The 24,940-nt window shown below is 55.4% G+C and overlaps 1 protein-coding gene across 4 annotated transcripts in view; it reads right to left on the reverse strand.

The window, feature by feature from the left end:
• Positions 1-24,940, reverse strand: part of PDE2A (phosphodiesterase 2A) — a 373,783-nt gene that overhangs the window by 67,716 nt on the left and 281,127 nt on the right. For all 4 annotated transcript variants that reach the window (XM_065596463.1, XM_065596471.1, XM_005292199.5 and 1 more), the window contains 2 exons: positions 1,446-1,555; positions 627-682 (listed from right to left, as the gene is read on the reverse strand). In XM_065596463.1, coding sequence (XP_065452535.1) covers positions 627-682; positions 1,446-1,555 — 166 coding nt within the window. The remainder of the gene's footprint in view (positions 1-626; positions 683-1,445; positions 1,556-24,940) is intronic.

Here is a 24,940-nt window from a genome sequence, read left to right on the forward strand (position 1 = left end):
GAGATGGGTGGGAAGCCGGTGGCAGCCATCCACCCCATGTGCCCCCCAGGAACTAACGCTTGTACGGCCAGGCTTTGTGAGATCTGCCCCCACCCCTGCTCAGCCAGTGGCACCCATGTGAGGACACAGCCGTGGCAGGGGGCAATCCTGGGCACCCATGTATGGAGGCCGCCCTCTCCCTGCCACCCCCAGGGTCCTGCGGTGGGCACATCCCATGCACCGATCAGCTCCAAGCTCTGCCTGCAGCTGACGGCCACAGGGAGAAGTGGCCCGTCAGTCCCTTGCAGGGATGGGCCCAGGGCCTGGGGCAGCAAATCACCCCCCTTTCCACCCGAGCTAAAGCCCAACCCGCTCGGCTAGGGAGCACGTGGCAGGCCCACGGTCTCCGGGCTGAGAGAAGCCAGCGTATTGGTGCTGTGTGGGGCTAAGCAGCCGCTGCGTTCCACTGCGTAGGTTCCTATGTCACATGGGGGGCAGGTGGGGAGTTGGGGGCCCGTCTGCAATGGGCTGTGCAATCCTGCAGCACAGACACCTCCGTATACAAAGGCTGGCCCCAGAGCATGTCTTGCTGCCAGTTCCTCTGACCTGCCCCTTTCTCCCCCTCCCACTAGCTCCCATTCACTTACCAGGATGACCGCGACCACCTCCGCCGAGTCCTTGTCCACCAGCGGGTTTATCAACACTGCAAAGCAAGACAGCAAAGTCAGCCCGGGGCAGAGGAGACGCAAAACTAGGGCAATAATAGGGGAAGCAGGATGGGGACACGTGCTGGCATTTGCAGACTTGGTGATGTCTGGTGAGATACCACAGATGGGTAGCTATCCATCCATCCACCCCATGTATGCTCCTTTCCATCAATCCATCCATCCATCCATTCACCCACCTCATGTACCCCCTCTCCATCAATCCATCCACCCCATGTACACTCCTTTCTAGCCATCCTTCCACCCCATGTACCACCCTGTCCATCCATCCATCCACGCCTATCCATCCATCCCACGTATCCCCTCTCCATAAATCCATCTATCCACCCCATGTACCCCCATCTCCACCCACCCATCCATTCACCCCATGAATCCCAGTCTCATCCAGCCATCCCATGTACCCCATTATCTATCCATCCATTCCTCCATTCCATGTATCCCGCTCTCCATCCATCCCATGTACCCTGCTTTCCATCCATCCATCCACCCCATGTACACCTCTCTCCATCCATCCATCCCCCCATCCATCCCATGTCCCCTCCTCTCCATCCATCGATCTATCCTATGTGCTTCGTGGTCTGTCTCTCCCATGTACCCCACAACAGAGCTGTTGATTGATCTATCTGTGCCCTGCACGTGTCACTGCAGTAACTGAGCACTAGTCCATCAGAAATGCAGAGGATGAAACACAAGGACTCCTGCTCCACCCCCCCCTCCCCGCACGCCCCGGCCTCTTCCTACCTTGTTTATCAGGAGGCAAAGGTGCTGCCAGGCTGTCCATCGGTTTGCCCTGGAGCTCTGACTGGGGCAGCCCATTGCATCCCACCTGCTTCTGCTTGAGGACGGCATCCCTGGAAGCACAAGAGCAGAAGGCACAGCTCTGAGCCAACCCAGGGCACAGATGGTGCTCCAAGGAGAGCTGCTGGAGAATCAGGCACAGGCTTCCCTAGCCACCAGGGACGAGATGGAGACAGCCTGGGAGACAGGCACTCTGACTGGCACCCCTGGCAGTGCCAGAGTGCTCAGAGCTGGCACCTGAGCCACCAGGAGCCCAGGGCCGAGCGGGGCGAGTGGGTGGCACTCCACTTAAGCCAATGGTATGTGCTTCTCTGGCCGGAATTGGATTAACAAGTTTAGTCTCAGACCCAAGCACTAGAGACGGGGCCAAACGCATCACCAAGGCTGAATCTTGCCCTGCTTGGGGCTGGAATTCATCCACAACCCAGATTTGAATTTCGACCGTGGGCGTGGCCCAGGCACCGGAGCTGAGCATCCCCGGGACAATCAGAGCCAAACACACCAGGGGAAAAGCAGGGGGCCTGAACCCCAGCCAACGAGCACTTCATAGAATCATAGAATATCAGGTTTGGAAGGGATCTCAGGAGGTATCTAGTCCAACCCCCTGCTCAAAGCAGGACCAATCCCCAACTAAATCATCCCAGCCAGGGCTTTGTCAAGCCTGACCTTAAAAACCTCTAAGGAAGGAGATTCCACCACCTCCCTAGGTAACCCATTCCCACTTGCATCAACTGATTGTATCCAATACTCCTGTACTATCACAGTGGATAGCGTGAGGGCTTTTCTGGAGGCAGGTGATACGCTGGTGATCTGTCTCACTGCGAAATGTCTGTATGAACCCTACACTGATATTATGCTTTAAAGTCTGTGACCAACCAAAGGGAGACAGGAGGGCAGGCAGATCGGTCTCCGGTGCAAATTAAGCAGGGTGGAATCAAAACCCTGGAAGCCCCATTTACATACGAATCAGCAGGGGAAGTTTCCAGGAAGCAAACAACAGCAGAAAGCCTTCCTGGCTCTTGATACAGAGACTCCGGGGTGATATAAGGACATTTGTGTGATCCCTGTCTTGCGGGAACACGAAGAAAGCAGGATTTTGCGGCGGGAAGGATGGATCCTGGCTGGAAAAGCCAGTCACGCTGGAGAAGGCACTGGAAGCTGGGAAACCGTCTTGACCAAAAACTCAAGCTGATTACATCGGGGTTTTAGTCTTTGCTTGTAACCCTTCCTGTTGTCACTTCTTATACTTGGCATCACCTAACCCAGAGGCTTTTTGTTTAATAAACGTGTTTCGCTTTTGGTATAACCCCACTCCTGCTGGGAAATAAGAGTGTTTGTCAAACAGCAGTTAAATTAATCAGTGGCAGTGCCGTGACTCCTAAAGGAGCAACAAACATAAGATTGTCTGCGAATGCAGAATGACAGAGGCTGTGCATTGCAGAGAGACATCTCTAAGCAGCTTAGGTCCCTGAATGTCTCTGCCTGGAGTGGCTCGCGACCCGGAGTGCCGACCTCAGGGCAGACTGTCAGAACACAGGGCAGGCGCCCCTAACTGGCGGTGTGCTCTGTAATTAGATTGTACCAAACCAGACACAAATGTGAACTCGGGTCACTCTACCAGGCTTACCACGGAGTCGCAGACAGTCCTCTTAGACACCCAGACAAACTGGATTTCGTTATAGCAAGTCATTTACACCAAAAATCGCACCACCTCAAGTTTCTCCCAGCCCCCAAAAGACCATCACTTACCCCAGATCAACTGGTACTCCAGATCTGACACCAAAGACAACACTAGCAGGCAAATAAACCTACAGTAAACTAACTACAGATGTATTAGCTAAGAAAAAAGATTGAGGATTATTGAGAGGTTAAAGCAGGGAAAACGTACACACGGGTGAGTCGTAGTTTGTAATTCCAAATGGTGGCAGTGACGTAATAAATTGCCAGTTCCCCAAAGTTTTTTCAGGGTACCCGGATGGTCTCTGGGGATCTCTGCTTTGCATCTGGTACCTCTCCTTGTAAGAGTCCAGACAGTCCAGAGAGGAAAGATCTTTCTTTGAATCCATTCTTGTATCTTCTTCTGAGAGAAGGCGAGCTGACAGTCTCTTTACCCACTGGGCTTTTCCTTTGATGACGGGGAGTGAGGAGGGCACTTAATCTTTTGACCTCCGACTATCACACATAATGGCCACTTGCTTTGAAATCGGCATTTGCTGTTAAAGTCCTTAAGTCCTTCATTAGCATTTCCCAAGATGTCTTGGAAAGGTTGCTTAGTCACAGGGTACACACAACGTAAATGTTCGGTATTGCATTCTAACAGGAACAGAGACGTGAAAACAGCACAAGTAACGTCCAATTCGTTTTCATGAAGTTCACTCACCCCATACACACTTATACAGCTCACCGGTACTTTGATCTATACTAACACACAAGCGAATCGACCCGAATACACTCTAGCATGGCCTGGTCTGCTGGTGCCGCAGTCTGGACCAGTTTGCTGGGGAGGAAGACAGGCTGGCGTGGCAGGGAGCTGACCCACAGTCATATCTTAGCGAAGCTCTCTCGCACTGAGGCAGAGATGTAACACCGGGGCCTGCAGCTCCGGCTGTCTCCTAGCAGCATGTTACAATCCCCACACGCCGGGCTGTCAGAGAGCCAGATCTGAGTCCTGTCATCTGGCCTCAGCTCTCAGCGGGTCACAGAACCGTAGACTCTGACCCACACCCTCAGCAGGATCCTAGGACCAGCATCCAGAGCGCTTGCTGGCCCGAGTCAGACTGATTTGTGTGTGGACAGAAAAGGGGCTTGGACTCAAACCGGAGTGACAGCCCAGGCTCAGAGAGCAGTGTACAGAATTCCACAGCAGCGCTCCGGGCTCTTCCCGGATGAACCACTCCATCCACACAGGATCTGTGCCCTGCCTGTCACAGTCTGGTCCGCTTTAAAGCCAGCTCATCTAAACTGGTTTGGAGGAGTGCATGTGACTGTGTTCATGTGGTCAAACCCTCGTCCACGGAGCAACAGTGAATGTCTGTGCTAGGACAAAATCCTGTTCCAGATTTCCATCCCGGTCCCCAGTGGATTTCCAGGAGCAATTTCCTCATTAATCACACAGAGAGAAACGTAGTCAGCAATCCTCTAGCAATGGGCATCTCCTTTGTTCGGGAATCTGACAGCCTCTCTCCCCTGGTTGTGAAGATAGAGACTTTGGGATGAAATGAAATACGACTTATTTCTTTTAACATAGAAAAGAAAAACCCATATGCTCGTCTAAGGGGTGACCTGCCCCCCGAAATCTCCCTGGGCGGTAGGACATTTTTTCCTGCAAGGAGACTGCATCTCTCATCCTTGTGTGAACCGGGTCAAAGGCAACCACGGTATTAGTACAATATGTAAGAGCGGGCAGGGCAAGGAAATTCTTTTAGCATGTAAAAAGAAGAACAGGAGTACTTGTGGCACCTTAGAGACTAACAAATTTATTAGAGCATAAGCTTTCGTGGGCTACTGCCCACTTCTTCGGTAGTAATTCATCCTTCCCACTAGGGGCAGCACATGCTTGGGTCACCTTTGGCAGGCAGTCTCTGCAGAGGACTGTGGGGAGGGAGGGTGCCCTCTGCAGGCGAGGAGGGCTAGAAAGTTAGCAGCTGAGCGGCCCAGGTGTGGCTCTTACGGCTGTGCTATTTAAAGGGCCACCTGCCGCAGGCAGTACCGTCCACCTGCAGGAGTGCTGATGACACGATCCATGTCTGAACAGACCTGTCTGTGTTAGCAACCCCTGAGATCCATCACGCCCAGTGCTTGGTTGCTGCTTACCGGCCCGGAGATCGCGGCTTTCCACGTTGATTGATGACTGTCTCCAGCTAATGTCTATACAGGGAGCTGTCGCACTGGTAAAGGATGCTGGATTGGCAGCCCGGGACAAGGATGTGCTCTGGTTCCCTCCCGGGCAGGAGACGCACCAGGACAAGCATGGCTGATACCCACCCTCTGCCAGCCTGTCCAGCGCTGACTGGGAGGGACCCGCTCGGTATTTCAGTCCCTGGAGCCCAGTCACCGGTCGGGCCTCTGCTGGGACTATCCACCAGGAGCTCCAGTTAACTCCAATTGTGCTGCTGGATGGTGGGAACACCCTGTTCCCAAGGGGGGTAGCACCAACTTGTGTCACGTAGGTGTCCAGCCAGCCGTCGGGCAGGAACGGCTCTGGCTCGCCCCCGCTGGCTTGGAATTGGTCAAACGCTCTGTACCGCGATCCCAGCAGGGGGCCACAGATCACGCTGCCTTTCCCTGGTGGAAACTTTGTCATCAAAACGTTCGCCCAGGGAAAATGGCTCCTCGGCCACTGGGGCCATCTCACCAACCTGGGCAGGGAAGAAAGCTCCCAACAGCTGAGGAATTTTGGTGCCTTTCTTGAGCGATGGGTTTATTCCTCAAGAACCAAACCGGTCCAGCGTAAATCAGACAGATTAACGAGAGCCTTTCCCTTTATTTAGGGGTTTCGGGAATTGCCCAGCTGCTCCCAGCAGATCTGGGTCTCAAGCAGGGCCTCCCGGAGGGTGGTATACACAGGTCTCGTCTCTGTCTCGCTCAACTATGCTGCGGGTTGGCCTTTTAGCTAAGGCCCGGGTGATCTGCAGGCTCTCCACTGGTCTCCAGCCTCAGACCCACCCCCTGGGATGCAGCTAATTAGTCGCAGGCGGTGCTAAGCCCACCCACTGCCAGATCAGAACGAACATTTTCCCAGCACTTTGTCAGTTTGCTCTAAATGGTCTATTTTTACCCCCTATGAAGAACCGGAAACAGAAAACGGAAAAAAAAAAGGTTAAATGTTTGATTTTCCCAAACTGAAAATGTGCTTTTAAAAGTGGGGGTTTTGGGGGAGGGCGCAGGTAGGGGGGTTATTGTTTTTTTAAAGGAATTTTTTCAGGATTTTCCGCAAAAAAAGAATTGGGGTTTTTCAAACTATGCTCTTGAGTCATTCTCGGGAAAGGCCCGGGGGCTGGGGGAATCACACTGAACAATAGTTTGAAGCGCCAGTTGGGGAGAATGTGGGGACTGTGCTGGTCTCTTTAGCGGCTTGTTTTAAAACCCTTCTGAAGGTGGCTCTGGGAATCATTGTTGCAAAGCGGGAAAGGAAATTGGTTCCGCTGCGCTTGATGAGAGCCAGTGGGGTAGGGGAAGCAGAGGTTGTAGCTATTGTATGTGTGTCTGCTGCTGGGCACACTGGTGCCTGGGCACACCCCACAGGTGACTGCGTATGGATGCAGACCTCTGGGTCGGACTCCTTGTGCTTGGCTGTGGGGTTGTGTGAGGGTGTAGGTGTGTCTGTGTCTTTGTATAGGAGTGTGATGGTGTGTAATATGCAGGACCCCACACACTGCGTAAGTCTGGCCCCTAAACAGGGAACAGGTCAGACCTAGGGGACAGTCCAGGAAGTTCACATAGGGACTGGAACGTTCCCCCAAGTCCAGGTTTCCGATTTGCCTCTAGTGCCCTGGCCCCAGCTGGCAGACAGAATCATAGAATCATAGAAGTTCAGGGTTGGAAGAGACCTCAGGAGGTATCTAGTCCAATCCCTTTCTCAAAGCAGGACCAATCCCAACTAAATCATCCCAGCCAGGGCTTTGTCAAGCCAGGCCTTAAAAACCTCTAAGGATGGAGATTCCACCACCTCCCTAGGTAACCCATTCCAGTGCGTCACCACCCTCCTAGTGAAAAAGTTTTTCCTAATATCCAACCTAGACCTCTCCCACTGCAACTTGAGACCATTACTCCTTGTTCTGTCATCTGCCACCACTGAAAACAGCCGAGCTCCATCCTCTTTGGAACCCCCCTTCAGGTAGTTGAAAGCAGCTATCAAATCCCCCCTCATTCTTCTCTTCTGCAGACTAAACAATCCCAGTTCCCACAGCCTCTCCTCATAAGTCATGTGCTCTAGACCCCTAATCATTTTTGTTGCCCTCCACTGGATTCTTTCTAATTTTCCACATCCCTTCTTGTTGTGTGGGGCCCAAAACTGGATACAGTACTCCAGATGAGGCCTCACCAATGTCGAATAAAGGGGAACGATCACGTTCCTCGATCTGCTGGCAATGCCCCTACTTATACAGCCCAAAATGCCGTTAGCCTTCTTGGCAACAAGAGCACACTGTTGACTCGTATCCAGCTTCTCGTCCACTGTAACCCCTAGGTCCTTTTCTGCAGAACTGCTGCATCGCCGCTCGGTCCCTAGTCCGTAGCAGCCCCCTTCCTCATGCCCCATGTGGGCCAGGCTCCCACTCCCTGGGCTGGGGTCGCTGTACGGGCAAAATCCATCCCAGCCCTGACAGTTCCACTCCCTCCGGGCCGTCTCCGAGTCGTTTGCACACACCGCAGCAGACGCAGGCATTTGCAAATGTCACCAGCGCCAGCGAATTAAGCTCCTCTGAGCTCCAGCGTTTGGTGGCTGTGTCGCTCCCCGGCAGCTGGGCGGGGCCCCCGGGATCCAAGGAGCAGGCAGCCCCGGCTCCGTTGGGAGGGGCTAGCCCCCGCAGAACCCAGTCCGAGATCCACGCCCGGTGGGAAGTGCCACTGGCAGGGCCCATGGCTGCGCAGCACCTGGGGGAGGGGAGGCGAGGCGCAGCAGGGAAGGGGTTAATATGCCCCTCTCCCCCCACCTGGCTTTGTACCAGCTCTGGCTGGAGCAGTGACTGAAATCCCCAGCCAGGCCATGCTCAGTGCAGTCTGGAGCTAGCAGAAACCCGGCTTTGAGCCCCTTCTCCTTCCCTGCAGTCCAGCCCCCCAACTCCATCTCTTCCTGGCCAGGAATAAGAGACTGGCACCACATGGCTGCAGGGCTAACTCCCCCCTCCCCCACCCCGGCCATCATGACACCCAAGTCTGGGCCTTGGTCAGGCTTTTGCATCACGGCCTCTGCGTACGTCCCTGGGACACGGAGCGACTCAGCCTCCTGCCCAAGCTGCTGAGAATAGGAGGAATGTGTGCACCGCTGGGGGATTGGGGGGGGACGGGAGTATGGGGCTGCCAGGAGGTGGCGCCGTTGGGGTGTGGATGCGATAGCATGTGTGATCTCCATGACACGGGGGTGACTCCGGAGTAACCCCATTGAAATCAGCCGAGTTGCTCCACCCACCTGGTGGGTGGTAAGGTCACTTGCCGCTTGCCGTTCAAGACTCTGGTTTCGGTTGCTTCTGACTTTGCCACACTTAAACCGCTCGGGCTGAAACGTTCCACGCCCGGGGGGCTGCCTCCGGCGGAACCTGGCTGGGAACTTTCAGCCAAAACAGCTCCACCGTCCCTGAGAAAAAGCCATTGGTTTTGCCCTGGTTAAAACAAAAACCAACACGCTGGCTGCCTTTTCTGTGGCTCTGAGCCGCTGGCACTGGGGTCCAAGCCCTGGCATTTTGCAGTGTGGACCAGCTCAAGCTGCAGATCCGAGTCAGAAGGTCTGCGCAGTGCAGTGCGGCCGCGTTAGCACGGCCGGGAGACCCGGCTCCAGCCTTCGTGAGCCCAGGTTTACAAGGCAATGTGGACGCTCAAGGATGGCTTGGAAACCCCAAACCTGGGTTCACAATGCACCGACCCTCTGTGCCGGTACCACAGCCAGCACCCCGCTCTCTGCTGCAGTCTCTAGGGACTGCTGCAATACAAACGCAATTGTCCCAATAATCCGCCTCCCGTCAGCTTGGCAAGCTGCTGTTTATCACACCCCGACTGCCAGCTCCAGCTTTCGACGAGCAGTTGTAGCACCAGGCAGCGTGTCCCGAATCCTCGTGTGTGAGACGTGTGCAGCCATCCAACGGGCCAGACTGATCCCCCAGATTGGCCCCAACTGTTGTTGTGCAAGTGCATTGAAATGAGTGGAGCAAGCAGGCGGAGTCTGGGGCGGGGGGCAGATGGCTGGAAAATTAAAGGCGGGGCCAGAGCTTTGTAAGTTCCAAATCTGAGTGTTCAAAATCAAAATAATAATTTAAATGAGGGTTGTTTTTTAAATGACTGAGCCAAATTCTGCCAGCTGCTGGTGCACGCAGTGTCTGCTGGCTGAGCGAGCTCTGCACCAGATCCCTGCGCTGGAGACACGTGTACCCGTAACCCTACACAGAAAGCTGGGTGGAGAACCTGGGCCTGTCTGCTCTGAAAGCCCAGGCACCTCCCCACTGAGCTAAGAGACCTCCCAGGTGGTGCAGCCAAAGGGCGATTTTTATTCTGTCTCGACCCAGCCACGCTTTGATTTCATTCCTTCGCATTTTAAAACCAGGAGCTGGCCCCGTCTCTCTCACACGCGTGTCCTGCAGCACGTGTGGCTAGGAGATCGTGAGCACGCCTGGACGCTTGGGTGTGTCTGGCCAGGAGAGTGCACCTGTGCACGGGCGGGTGCGTGCATGGGACTGTGAGGAGGTGTGGACAGGCGGGCTGTGGATTGGCAGAGGCGTCGGGGTGTGTTTTGGGACGGCTCCCCGATCACGCCCCGTCATTCTGCCTGCCCTCCCCTTCCCACGGCCCAGACGCTCGCGCGTGGGCTGATGACCGGCACCTGCCAGTCACGCCGAGCCAGATGGCATCTCGGTATCGCTCCTCGCCGGATGTCTCCCTGTAGCGATCCGCCGTCGCCAACCCCTTCCGGCCCCCCAGCGGCTTCGCGCATGGCCGCCTTTCCAGCCCTGGGCTGTGAGCAGGGAGGGGAGGCCTGGAGGAGCGTTCCGGGGGCACCTCCCTGTCTGCTTGGCAGGGGAGAGGCCGCCCTGCGAGGCCGTCTGCTTGCGTCCAGGGACAGGACGGGCCCCCCTCCAGCGACTGGAGACATGCGGACATGGCTATCACCGCGCTTCGTTCCCTATGCAGACTCTCCTTTGGCTGATACCACCTGTGGCTACTGGGGTCCCTGGTTCAGATCCCCACACAACCTCCACTCTCTGATCCCCGCTTCCCCCGTGTTTGGGTCAGAAACTGAACGAGACGGGAGGCGCAATTTGTGCCCAGCGAGCAGCAGACGTCTGCAAGCCCTGACTCTAACAGGCAGTCAGGGGTGCCAAGAGCAGTCCCGCCTGCAGGGGGCTCCCCTGGGCTTGGCAGAGCTGAGTGTCGTTCATGGCACACACAGCTGTCCTGAGATCGAGGGGAGCCGCGTCTCGCTGCTTCACAATGGTTTTTAGCAGGGAAGGGCGTTTCTGCCCTCCCTCTCCTCTCTCCAGCCTGGGTCTGTCCCCAGCCACTCCTAGAGCCTGTTATCTCCCAGGTCAGCAGGAGATGGTCACTGCATGGAGACTGGCTGCTAGGCAAGCCAAGGGCAGCAGGTTCATTGGCTGCAGCTGGCCGGGTGGGGTGTCTGCCTGGAGCTAGCAAAAAACTCCTGCGTGGAAAAGCCGGGATGGAGCATTCGGGCAGCGGGTTGGCTGTGGGGACTCAAGGCCGTATGCAGCTCCAGGTCGCGCCCAGACCGGCCGTGGCCATCGCTGGAATGCATGCAGGACTGGGGCTTTAACGCAGGTCTGCACTGATCACCTGCGGCTGTTACCCCTCTCCTGGTGAGTAGCCCGGAGGGATGATCCGGCCCCTTCCTAGAGGGACTGGCTGCCCAGGGGACTGGTGACAGGATTCAAGAGCCCGTCCCATCTAGCGACCAGGGGCCAGGCCGGCCTGGCATCCAAGGGTCGCTACCATCAGGTGGCTAGTCGGTAGCTGGGGTGAAATTGATTGAAGGGGTCCCTGATGGACAGCACAAAATACAGCCTCCCAATGGGCCCTGCGGCCAAGGATTGAGTGGGCCATGCAGACTGAACTGCCCCCATGTTAGAGGTGAGTCTGCCAGCTCCGTGGGCTGAGGGCTCCAGCGTCCAGGCTCTCAAGCCGGCGCTCCTATCATTATGTGAAGTACGACAGCGCTGACGAAATCGGGGCCCGTTGTGCTCGGCGCTGCACAGACACAGGGAGAGACGTGCCCCACCTTAAAGGACTCAAAGGAGCTGTGTGTCATGGGGATCAGAGCCCTCAACTGGGCCTCAGGACACCTGGGTGCTATTCCTAAATCTGCCACTGACCCACCAGGTGACCTTGGCCAAGTCTCTTGCCTCTCAGTGCCTCAGTTTCCCCCCACACCCTCTGTCTTGTCTAGGGCTCTGCAGCAGGGTCGGCCCGCCTGTCATTAATTACATTCCTTTGGTCAGGTGTTTTCCTTCCCTTCCCATGCGAACCTGCTGTGGAAACAGCTGCCACATTTCACCCCAGAGGCAGTTGCCTTGTGGTGCTGGGTGATGCAATTCTGAAGTTTGCGATCTTCTGGGCTAAAAGTTGCTCTCTCCACATAAGGTATTAATCTCTGAATGTGCCACTGCCTCCCAGACGCCAGCTTCTTTGCCAAACCCCTCCTCCCACCCCCGGCAAGCCTGCTTCTCCATGTGCCGAACCTCCCCGGTGGGCGACTGGCCCCATCAAACAGTGTTTGGGAACGGGAAAGACCTGGATACACTCAATGAAGCAAGACAGCTGTCCCAACCTGCAGAACGTTGCATCCACAGGGTGCCTTTCCCCTCGATTCCCCTGGGCCAGCCTTCCAATCTCAGAATCTTTGATAGGATCCATCGGTCCATTTCCCAGTGCCATCCAAAGCTCTCTCGTTCAGTGCCCCCCATAGCTGCTGCCCCATAGCCCAGCAGAGACGCAGCTGGGCTGCTGTACAATGCACCCGCCATGCAGCCCCGAGGGAAGTTTGGGGCAGTTGAGTGGCTGGGGTTTCGGCCAGCGCTCCAGCCTCTGGCCCTGGCCTCTCCAGAGGGGAGCCAGTGGCCGCTTAATGACTGGGGAGCGCCAGGGCCAGGCCTGCTTGAGACCTTTCCACTGAAACTTTCTTTGCGGTCGGTCGCTGAGACAAAAAGTTTAGATTTTCCGATAAAAAACTTTGAAATTTGACCCCTGAAAAGTCCGACAAAAACAAACTTTCCGCCCCTCTCTCATCCAAACGTTCTGCGGTCGGAAAAGACCCGCCCCCTTCCCACGCAGCCCTGCTCGGGATCTTGGTTTTCCAGCTCTTCCGATAGACAGCACCGCTAGCAGCACAGCGCCCCCTGTCATCCCCAATCACGCCCACGGTGCCAGAGTGTCACATCCACATTGCAACTGGTCCCATTCACGGAAATCTCAGCGGCGTGGCCCTGCTCTGAACTGGCTATCAAGAAGCACAGCGCTCCTGGGCCCAGGCAGTGGGCCAGCAGGGTTAGCCTGCACTGCGGCTGCACGTCCCATCCCAGGTCCTTCAGCTAGGGCCGGCTCCAGGCACCAGCAAAGGAAGCAGGTGCTTGGGGCGGCCAATGGGAAGGGGCGGCACATCCGGATCTTTGGCAATTCGGTGGCAGGTCCCTTGGTCCATCTCAGAGTGAAGGACCCGCCGCCGAAGAATGAAGCGACGCGGTAGAGCTGCCGCCATGCCACCGATCGCGGCTTTATCTTTATTTTGTTTTCTTGGGGCAGCAAAAAAGCTGGAGCCGGCCCTGCCTTCAGCATCCGGAGCTCTCAATCTGGCACTAAACCCACCTGTAAAGAGCCAGGGGTTAGGGCTCATCTGCAGCGCTGAGACCCATGGGTTGCGAGGTGCACGGGACGCCCTGCCTCAAGTTTGTAGCCACAACCGTCCCAGTGAACTCCCCCGCCCCTGCTCCGTCCAGCCAGCAGCGCCAGACACCGGGATTTGCAAAGGGAGATTAAAGCCAGGCTGCCTCTCCAGACGCTGCGTGCTGCGGCTTTGTTTTTCATTTGGAAGAGCCCCGAGGGCGCGTGAGGGGGGGGCAGGATGGGAGAGACACACGCGGGTGGGATTCGTTCCTTTTCATGTCAAGTTTCAATTTGTCTCTGGTTCCGTCTGATCTGGTTTGTTTATGCAATTAACGGCGGCTCATTGAGGATATAAACGAGATGAAAGAGGCCCGGACGGAGCCAACTGGCAAATGAATCACGCGGATCAATAGAAACGGTCTCTGATATTTACCCAAACCATCACTATTTCCTTTGTCTTTCTTTTTATACCCGCATAGCCGCACGCTCCAGTCTACGGGCACATTCTCCCGGCCCACACGTGCGGCTCATGTGAATATTAACAAGGCACAGTCGCTCCCGCAGACACCTCCATCGGCCTTCCGACGTGGAGTCGCTTTGTCCCCACTCCCCTCCAGTCAAGAGAACAAATTAAATCTGTTTTTTTAATTTGGACTTTGTCATTATCTGGGCTTTGGGTTTTTCTTTGTTCGAATCCGCTTCTGATCCCTGCGTGGGGAAAGGAAATGAAGAGAGGGGACGCCAGTTTCCATGGGGATAGTTCCCATGGGGATACTGAGCTCGGGGCCCCATTGTACTAGGTGGGGCGCAGACACAGAGGATCAGAGAAGTGTCGGGCAGGAAGGGACCTCGAGAAGTCGTCAAGTGGCCCCTTGCGCTGAGGCGGGGCCAAGTAAACCTAGACCAGCCCTGACAGGGGTTTGTCCAGCCTGGTCTTACAAACCTCCAGTGACGGGATTCCACAACCGCCCTTGGACGCCTGTTCCAGAGCTTAACTCCCTGGAGCGTTAGAAAGTTTTTCCTAACATGTATCCTAAACCTCTCATGCTGCAGATTAAGCCCATTGCTTCTTGTCCTCCCTTCAGTGGACATGGAGAACAATCAATCACTGTCCGCTTAGCACAGCCCTTAACATATCTGAAGACTGATATCAGGTCCCCCCTCGGTCTTCTTTTCTCAAGACTAAACATGCCCAGTTTTTTAAGCTTCCCTCCCAGCTCAGGTTTTCTAACCTTTGATCATTTTTGTTGCTCTTCTCCGGAATCTCTGCAATTTGTCCGCGTCTTTCCCAAACTGGGGACAGTTCTCCAGCTGAGGCCTCACCAGAGCCGAGTAAGGCGGGACAATGACCTCCTGTGTCTTGCATACGACACTCCTGTTAATACACCTGTGATGCTGGCAGGTTGGGTGCCAGCTCTTGCCAAGATCCCCATGTCTCCACTGGACACAAACAGAGCTGGAATCTGTCTGGCTCATTTGTGGGGTGATAGTGATGAAGTAGGTATAAGAATTATAAGAAAGTGTCTAGTGTTTAGACTATTGAATGCTTGTGAGTTGCTGCCTGCATTGATCCTATGGGTAATATCTGTGTTCCGGAGACTTTGGCTACCCAACGCAGCTTTTAGTGACACGGCTGTAAAAGGCACGCAGCATAGCCACTGTTTGTCCGCAGGAGAGAGCTCTCCTGCTGACGAAATACTTCCACCCCCAAGGAGCGGCGTTAGTATTGTCAGCAGGAGAGCTCTCCTGCAGATAAAGTGCTGTTCACACCAGTGCTTATCATTGACAAAACTTTTATCTTTCGGGGACATGAGTGTTTTTTTAAACCTCTGAACAACAAAAGTTTTGTCTTTCAATCGCCCGTGTAGACAAAGCCGGAGTGCGATGTAAAATCTGAGCTGTTGTACTGGGAGCCTCGGGGACTGTGTGAATCACCATGCAGGAGGTGGACATTAATTAGAGGGAAGAGCTGTTCTTCTACAGAAATTGTTATGCTCCTTCTGAAGGAGGAGACCCATCCATGCCAGACGGGCTGTGGCTGGAGCTCACAGCTGGAAACTCCCCACATCTGGATTGAGGAATCATCAACCAAAGAACTAAAGACTCTTATTGTTGTTCTACTCTCCTCCCTGTGAAGACAAGTCATGAGAGTGGACTCCTCCCCACAGCTGAATTTTCAGCTCAGTGCACATGCCAGGCGGGGGATAAAAACTCCAAAGGAAAGGAACTAAGGATCATTCTGCTGCTTGGACTCTGGAGGGACAAAGGGTTTCTAGGCATAAGCAAAAGATCCCCAGCTGCTTAGCCAACATTTTCATATCGTTACTATAGGATTGGCTACAAGCACTGGCTTTGGTGTGAGTTCTACAGCGCGATGGACGTGGAGTAAGTGACTGGTCCTTTGGGATCAGGAGTAACCTGAATATTGCTGTGATCCTTGGTGTAAGGGGCCCTCTATGGCAGAGTTACACTTGCCTGGGTGGCAAGACAGACGAGGTGCCCAAGGGAAGTGTCAGCGACTCCGTATTAAGGCTGTAAGTGGGCCAGAGGAGTTTGCACTCGGTGCAGTTGTTGGTGAAATCGCACTGTTGACTCAGATTCAGTTTGTGGGCCACGCAGCAGTACTGCAGCTGCCCACTTACTCCCCGGTTTGTAGCTGGGCATTTGATTTTTCCTTCCTAAGTGTAGCACTTTGCACTTGTCTTTATTGAATTTCATCTGGTTGATTTCGGACCAGTTCTCCAATGCATCAAGGTTGTTTTGGAATTCTAACCCGGTCTTCCAAAGTGCTTGTAACCCCTCCCAGCTTGGCATCATCCGCACATTTTATAAGCAGACTCTCCACTCCTTTATCCAAGTCATTAATGAAAATATGAAATAGTACCAGCCCCTGGACTGATCCCCTGCAGGATCCCACATAGTGAGAGACAGTCCTGCCTTGGAGAGCTTAGACCCAGCCCCTTGCAGGAACTTAGGTGGTGTGACAAAGTGGGAACTTTTTGCACTATTTTGATGAGTCCTGTGTGTGCCTCAGTTTCCCCGTGTGCTGCACTGCTCTCAGGGCAGGCTAAGAGACAGGGTATGGGTGTCACCTAGCTGTCTGGGCCTGGTGCCCATGTCAAAGGAGTAATTGAGAAGACCCTAGAAAATCTAATTGCCCAGACATCAACAGGTAGCAACCAACTCCAGAGGGATGGAGATGGATTCCCCCATCTCTCGGCAGGGAAGTTGAGCACAATCCCCCAGCTGGAGAACAAAGGACTGGAGAGGTCTCAGGTGGAGGGATAAGAGCTGGCTGCTGGAAGGAGTTGCGGCTCTCACCTGGGAACTGACCAAGGGGATCAGACGCAGACAGACAGACTGACCATGGGGGTCACTGCAGCTTGGCTGGGCTCTGGGCTGGCCAGGCTGGACTGGGCTTTCACCTTCAGTTCTCTGTGCTAACGTAAGGGCTTCCTAGGTTGCGTTCCAGCTGACGGACACGCTGCATGTGGTCCCTGTGAAGGCTCGGCGAGGGGCAGTAACCCCCGAAGACCGTGCAGGTCTCCGTCAGGGGTCTCTCTTGCTTGGACTCGCTGAGCGGAGCTCACGGCGGGAAGCAGGGGGGCTGCAGGCCCAGAGGTCCAGTCTAAGGAGGCGGTGAAGCCGGGTGACGTACCCTGGAGGAAGAGCGAGACCCCTGGTGTGTCTGGCACATGGAAAGGTTCCTCCCAGACTGTTCCAAAGCTGCAGGGGGGAGCGCCAATCCTATCGGTCCGTGACAGGCGGCTCCCTGCCTTTGGCACATAAGGCCGCGATTTAGGCACCACTGATGTCTCCAAAGCTGCCGCTCAGGTCACACTCAACCCTAGAGATGGCAGCACACAAAAGACAGCAGGGGAGGGGGGAGCAGGGAAACCCAGGGGGAGCGTGGTAGAGGGATGGAGTGGGAGACAGGGCAAGAGAGGTTTGGCTGCTGAGGCATGACCGACCTGGATGGCTGATCTGGCTTAGGGTCTGGATTATCTGGACGCCTGGCGCGGTTCCACCGGGCAGCAGCCCACCCAGGGTTAGGCAGTGCAAAGCTAAGCAGAGCGATGCCCAAGCACCTCTGAGGACCTGGGCCTTACCATGTGGACAGACGTGAGTGGCAAAGGAAAGGTCGTTGTGCCCATCTCCAGATGGGAAACTGAGGCACAGCTCGACCAAGGGACTGGCCCGAGATCACACAGGGAGGCCATGGCAGGCTGGATTCCAAAGATCTTTAGGCCCCTGAAGCTACAGATAGGACAGAGCTGGGTGTCGAGCTCACTGGTTTCAATGGCATTTAGCAGCTTTGGCTTGTGAAAATCCTACCTGGCGCCGATCTGCAGCTTCAGTGCCTAAAGCCCTTGGGAAGTCTGGTCATCATAGACTTCTGGTCCCGGGTACGGCTCTCCCAAGTCTAGCCCAGTGCCTCGCCCATGATCCCTGCCTTCCTCTCCAATTAGTGCTCAGACTTAATAACCCACTTCCCGCTTTGAACGGCCTTTGCACACCCTCGCCCCTCCGAAGTCAGGCTCCGGCTCCCAGTTTAAGCCCTCGCAGACTTTTAAATGCGACGCTGTCCCGAGTCAGGGCAAAGCTCTCCTCTCTGGTCTGCGCTGCAGGGGTGGGCACCGGTCCCCGGATTTCTCAGGGCTGGTTCTCCCACAATCCCCTGGGAAAAGCATTCCGAGAGCGGCTCGGGCCAGGCAGTACTAAGAAGCAGGGGATGTACCCCTGGCACTCCCAGTGCCACAGACCAGCGAGTGCAGCGTCAGCGCGGATAGAGCCACATCAGCGCCCTCTGCTCTCACTCCAGCTGGGCGAAGTGGAGGGGCGTCCCTCGAGCGGAGATAACTCGATTAACTCGGCAGGGGAGACAGACCCAGAGTGACGCCGGGGCGATCTGGAATCACTGACCTGGTTTTCTAAGCTGTTTCGCTTTGCACAGTTAAACTGTCAGCAAAGCCCTTTTCCAAGCCAGCCCGGCCTCCTGCTAGCACGGCCGCCAGCGATGGGCTCCAGGCTGGAGATCGGCACCAGGCTGCCCCAGAGGGACCTGGTTCAGAGGGGCGGCCGGGAGGAATAGGTTGGGATGGTCTCAAGACAGCCCCCAGTGGCCAGGTGTTCCAACGGCATCATTCTGCCGGATCCAAGCGGGCTTGGACCGTCCTCTCTCCCAGTGGAGGCAGGCTGAGGGCCAACCACTGTGAGATCTGCCATACCGCGGGGAGGACGCCATGGGGCAGGGCGGCTTTTTCCCTAGGAAGCTAAGCCGAGAAGATGGAAGAGATGACCCACCAGGCGGGAGGGTGCGGACGCCTCTGGGTAAGAACACCGGTGGGTCCCTTTCAATCCATCCCTGGGTAAACAGCCTGCCTGCCTCGCTGGGCCCATCGCCACCTCACAGACTCAACCCTGGTCCACACTTACACGTTTTGCTGGCATGGGAGTGTGAAACACTTCTCCCCTAGCAGCAGAGCTGTGCCCTGGCGTAGACGCAGGTACACCAGCAAAAGAAAAAAAAAGACAGAAGAGAGCCCGTGTAGGTTTCACCAGTGTAACTTACGTCATTTGGGAAATTGGTATAATCTAAACTGCAAAAGCACCCGTCTTCCAGTACGAGCCACAGCTCCGCTAGGAGCATAGCTGTACCGGCAACCCCTATGTAGTGTAGCCAAGGCAGCGGTTTCACGCCCACCCAGCCTGTCTCTGCCCCCCGGCTCTCATCTGCCAGCAGGCGAGATTTGCTGTTTGCTCACACTGATTTTGTGCCCTCTCGGCCAGAGAAAAGGTTCCTTCGCTGCTGCATACGGGCTGCAGGTCCCTGGCCCGGCCCGCATGGGCCGACCCAGAGGTCTTCACTGCAGCTTTGTTCAGTCCTGTGCTGGGTGTAGGGGAGGGGCCACCACTCGGGGTCGGTGTGCCGGGGGGTATTCTGTACGGTGGGTGAGGCAGGGGCATGGGCCTTGAGCCCGTCTTCCCGATGGAGGCCTCTGCTTCCTGTCTCATCCAAGGTCCAGAAGGGGTCAGCCGTGAGACATGCACACGTGTTCCCGACGATAGGGCACAAGAGCGAGAGGTTTACTGGAGACCTGCCATCTGGTGTGTGGCCACTTATCCCCTTTATGGCTGTTTGCGCTGCAGGATCGTGCTTGTGCTGAAGAGCGTTTTATGGCTCCGTGTACACAAGAGATACACCTGGGGTGTGTGTCTATGTACCGTTTACAGCGCCCTCCTTTTTACAACTGTTTGCCTACGCGCTTTTACCGCAGCCGTGGCGATGAAGCCAGGGCCCCGCCCCCGGCAATCTCCTGCAGCCCCGAGCAAGTCAAACAAGGAGCGGTGCCGGATCCCACGTCAGAGAGCAGGAACTGTGCGCATGATGGTCCCAGTAAGGCTACACCTGGAATAGCGTGGCCAGTTCTGCACGCACCCTACGACCAGTGGGATGTCAACAGATTGGAGGTAATTCTGAGCAGAACAAACACAATGTCCTATGACAAGGGAAGAGGAACGCGTGCTGAGTTTGGCTGCACAGCGGATAGCGTGGGGTGTGAATGACCAGCCGCTCGCCGGGACTCATCTCCCCCACCTGCAGTACAGGGCTGAGAAGGCCTCTTTTGTCCGTCTTGTCCAGTGAGGCTGTGAACTCTCTCACTGTGCACGTGCAGCACCTAGCACAACGGGGCTCTGATCTCGTTCAGGGCCGCCAGGTGTCCTGCCATACAAAGCACACGGTTCGCAGGCTCCTGGCCGTTCCTGGCCATCACACTCCTGCGCAGGTGAGGCCAAACTCTGGATCAGAGCCCTGCCCACATGCCCAGTGGAGCAGAGGTTTCAGGGCAGTGCAATGAGCCAGTCGCCATCAGCTGCTCTCCAGCTAAAGCAGCATGCCTGGTTAATCCCCGCCCTAATTGAATTATCAACAGCAGGCCGGGAACAAGCCAAGCAGAGCGCAGCCCCGTTGAGTGCCCTGATCTGATCAGCAGTGCCGGTGCCTCCTTTGGCTCACAGCCCCCCACTTTCAACAGGGCTGTAAAGGGACCCGGCCCCGGCTGACCTGGCAACACGTGGAATAAAACTGGTACTCGGCTGATTCCCCTTTCAGAGAGCCCTGGCGCCTCCCGAATAAGCACTGAGCAGCCAGACGGGAGCAACTCAGGGCCAGATTAACCCCATGGCAAGAGGACGCAACAAGTCAGTGGAGTTGCACTAGTTTAGACCAGGCCTGCCTTTGGCCTGCCGTCATCCTCTCTCATGACAAAAACAGCCCAGGAGCTCGGGAGCGGGGCCCAGCGGTTACAGCAAAAGCTTAGGAAGCAGGAGGCCCTGTTTCCGTTCCCTTGCTCTGCCACAGACTTCTTGCGTGACTGCAGGCAAGTCACTTAGCTGCTCCGTGCCTCAGTTTCCCACCTCTGCAATTGGGCCAACAGCCCTGCCTCATGGGGGAGGGGTACATGAGGGTACATACGCTAAAAGACTGAGCTGATCCAATGCTATGGCCAAACAGGTACCGGAGATGGATGGATTTACAGTGGCTGTACCCACATGTAGCTGTTCACTTCCACGTAGTTGCCTCCTGATTTGCACCAGGGCAGCAGAAAGCAAGATCTGGCCCTGGGAGCATCTGCTAGGAAAGGGTTAATCCAGCCTCCCTTCACCAGGGTTCAGCCCCAGGCCTGCTCAGTTTGTCCAGAGGAGTTGGGTGGGTGTTACCCTCTGCGCCTGCAGCCACAAGCTGCTGCTAAAGGCAGTAAACTTCCCCAAGGCAGAGAGAGAGAGAGACCTAATTTGTGGGAAATCCCTGAGGTGCCAGCGCTTTGCAGAGCCACGCGGGCCCCCGATGGGACGCAGAGGGAGTGAACATGCTGGAGCTCAGTCCGTCATCTGACCGGACAGCGAACGGTTACATCCATTGAAAGGGGTGGGCCCTTATCTCAGCGACGCTGGTGTAAATCCGGAGTAGCCCCACTGAAGCCCGTGGCGCTGCTGGGCCACAGAAATGCAGGATCTGGGCTAACGTGCAGTGGCACGGATACTCCTTTCTAGGCCACACTGGGCCAGATTCTGATCTCAGTGACACTGGTGTAAATCCGGAGGGGCTCTGCTGAAATCCGCGATTTCTGCGGCACCGTGCGAGCAGGGACAGCAAAGCAGGTTACAAAGATTAATTTTGCCATCGCCCTTCTGAAGTACAGAGGTGTGCTCCCCATGTTACAGAGGGGTAAACTGAGGCACGGAGTGGCAAAGTGACTTGCCTTGGCCACAAAGTGATTCAGCGACAGAGCCGGGAATACAATACTCAGTCCTTTGCTTTAAGCACTAGCCCACGATTCCTTCACTTCCTCTGATATACCGGGGAACACTCATTGTAATTCATTTGTCTGGATATTTTATCAAGCCGGCGTTGATTTGTTTTGTGCTTTGTGTGGGTGATGAATGTGGAGTAGGAGTCAGGCCGGGTGAGGGCCAGCCCAATGCCACGGCGTCAAACTGGGGCCGATAACGGTGCATAGGCCATGGGGGTCAATTTCACCCCTAACCTGGAAGGAAAGGATGGAGACTGTGGCAGGAGACGCAGCCGTCTGTGGCAGAGAGCAGACGGCGCAGGGAGCGTACGCTGTTTATAAGGGGGAAGCTATCAGGAGGCCAGCTGGTCTAGTGGTCACAGAGAAAGGCTGAGAACCAGGCTGACCCCGACTGACTAGCCCACTCACCCTGGGTCCCCTGGGCAAGTCACAGAGCCGCTTACCCCATGGGGAAAACACCGGATGTGGAAAATCCGGGCACAGCAGCTGCTGACCCACCTGAGCTCAGGGCTTGTCTATACTTACGCGCTGGTTCGGCGGCAGGCAATCGAACTTCTGGGTTCGATTTATCGCGTCTAGTCTGGACGCGATAAATCGAACTCAGAAGTGCTCCCCGTCGACTCCGGTAATCCTGCTCGCCGCGAGGAGTACGCGGAGTCGACGGGGGAGCCTGCCTGCCGGGTGTGGACCGCGGTAAGTTCGAACTAAGGTACGTCGACTTCAGCTACGTTATTCACGTAGCTGAAGTTGTGTACCTTAGTTCGATTTGGGGGTTTAGTGTAGACCAAGCCTCAGATTCCCAGCCTAACAGTATTTTCCCCTCCGGTGACTTTAGCGAGCACAAGGCCTGAAGTGGACGTGGGTGCTGAACTCCAGCTGCTCCCTCCAAGTCAAGGCAGGTTGAGGGAAGGACAGGGTTAGTTTGTGGCTAAGATACTGGATTGGCAGTTGGGGGCCCTGGGTTTCATGCCCAGTGCTGCCACAGCCTCCTTGTGTGACCTTAGGCAAGTCACTTTATTGCTTCGTGCCTCAGTTTCCCACATCTGTAAAAGCGGGGGTAACACCCCCACCCTCGGTTTTGGGGGTTGTGATGATTGATTCATGTACCAGGTGCTGGGCAATCACAAGAGAAGACAAAGTGTCTCTTTATTAAGAGAACTATTTACAGAGCGACTGCAGCTGCAGCCAGCATTCCAGCCATGTGCACACAGACTGACTTCCTGGTGCCGCCTTGGAACTCTTCCCCCCTGCAACCTGTGCTCCTCCCTCCGAGTTCCAGGCAGGTTGCTACAAAGATCAGTTGGAGCCGTTGCTGCACCAGCTCTGTGGAGACCAGTGCCTTCCACCAGCACTAGTGTCACTCAGCACGGGGGCATTATAAAACGGGAGCGATGGAAAAGACAGAAGCACTGCCTGGGTTAATACATCCATCTCTGGGGCCTATCTCAGAACACTGAGTCCGTCACCAGGGTGCGATCTCACTCATATAGTTTGGGTTTGCCCAGGGTGCTGGTAAATTGTCCAAGAGATGGGCTCCCATGCTTCCTATGGGGAGAACCTTCCATGGCCAATGCCAGCTCACAGCCAGGAAGCTGTTCTTGGTAATCAGCCCTGATGTTATCTCCCCATTTCATCCCATATGCTGGCTGCCATGCTAAATCATTCCTTTCCCTGCTCGGGGTCAAATATCTGCAGACTCATCCCCTGAGATATGCACACTGGGAGGTGAAGGACTCACCCAAGGCCAAACAGCAGGGCAGTGGCAGAACCGGAGTCAACTGACCCCCGTCTCGTGCCTTATCTGCTCTACTGCCCTGCCTGATGACACACAAAACCAATGATGGCAGCTAACAACCTACAGCAGTGGTTTACAACCCCTGGGGGGCCGCAGACTAGGGCAAAGATTTCCAACGGGACATTTTTCAGGGGTCCGCAAATGAAAAAAAGTTGAAAACCGCTGACCTAGAGCGACCCCTTCCTATTCCACGCCAGGAGTTCAGCGCAAATGAGGCCAGGATCTCTCTCCAGCCAAGGAATCCGCCCTCCATTTACGGGATAGCTCATAATATCCCATAAACCAGCCCCCCGAGCAGTTTGTGGCTCTTTTCTCAGCTCCTTCCAACCTGTCAATCTCATTCTAGTTTTGTGGGGATGGCACCCGCCCAGGCCACCGTAACACAGCAGTCAGTGTGTGCCTCCCGGAGTCCCCGTCCGCACCTGATCTGCAGAGGATACGAGTCTGCGACTGCTCCCCACAGGGGATTAGTCTTCTAGCTGCCTGCAAAGGCTCAAACTCCTGAAATCCTGGGTTCAATTCCTGGTGATGACAGGAGTGGTGGAGCTCCATAATGCTGATCACACAGCTCTGTGAATCCTACATTGCTGTCACCATTGATTGTGAGGCGCAAGGCATTGGGAGTGAACAGCTTCCGCCCGTGTGAATCTATCCTTACCAGGAATGGATCTATTTCTCTGCCACCACTGACTGAAGAAGACTCTGTGTGTGTGGAGCTTCCCACCCCCACCCGGACCTGAATAATTTATCCTGAAACCCGTCAGACTATTTCACTTCCAAACACACCCAGGATCTGTTTCTCCAGGCCACAGCGGTATTTTTACAAGGGTGTCTTTAAAAAGTTTAATTAAACAAGGGCTGGCTGCTCGTGGCACTCCCAGAGCAGGAACATCCAGGTCACCGGCTCCCGATGACGCAGCAGACGGGCCATTAGCCACAAGGATCAGCAGCCGGGTCGCTGCTTCGGAACTTCAATTTAAATCAGTTCAGCAATCCGTCGGTTTTTTTTTTTAAATACAGAGGAAAATCAGCCCACGTAGGAGACTAGTAATTACATCCAGCGCTTCCCATGCCTAGATCCCGCAGCACGTTATGAAGGCAGGTCGCTGTCACCACCCCCATTTTACAGATGGGGAAACTGTGGCATGGATCAGTGGAGGAACTTGCCCAAGGTCACAGAGTGAGGCAGTGATAGCGACAGAGTCTCTTGACTCCCTGCCTCATGCTTTATTTGCTGTCCCACAATAGTTGGCACCATCGAGACCTGGGGGTGGAAGTGAACATCCTGGAATGATCCCTTCCATAGTCCAGACCTGGACTTTAGATCAACTGAGGCAGAGTTCCCTGCCCTGCCCAGGAACATGGGACAAGCCAGGCCAGCTGGGAGAGTCTATTTCCGAAAGACCAAGACCTGGTTCTATCATTACCTTGCTGTTTGAATGCTCCGTGCCTCAGTTTCCCCACATGTGAAATGCAGGTGATGCCACTCACCTCCTTTGTAAAGTATCAGAGGGGTAGCCATGTTAGTCTGGATCTGTAAAAAGCAACAAAGAGACCTGTGGCACTGTAGAGGAGCGGACTCATCCCTGCGGCGCCTCCTGCTGGTCTCTTCCGGGAATTAGCTCATTTCAGCTCCAGAGCACCCTCTGTAGGCTGGTGATCTGCCTGTCCTCTGGCCCCATGTCCCTCCCTGGACCCGGGTGCCCTTGTACCTGGGGTGCTGCCCCCTAGCAGTAACCCCTCAGTCTTAGGGTCCCCCCTCCCCAGGGAACCCCCACCCACTATCC

Source organism: Chrysemys picta, chromosome 1 (assembly GCF_011386835.1).
Source record: "Chrysemys picta bellii isolate R12L10 chromosome 1, ASM1138683v2, whole genome shotgun sequence".
NCBI classification, from domain to species: domain Eukaryota; kingdom Metazoa; phylum Chordata; order Testudines; family Emydidae; genus Chrysemys; species Chrysemys picta.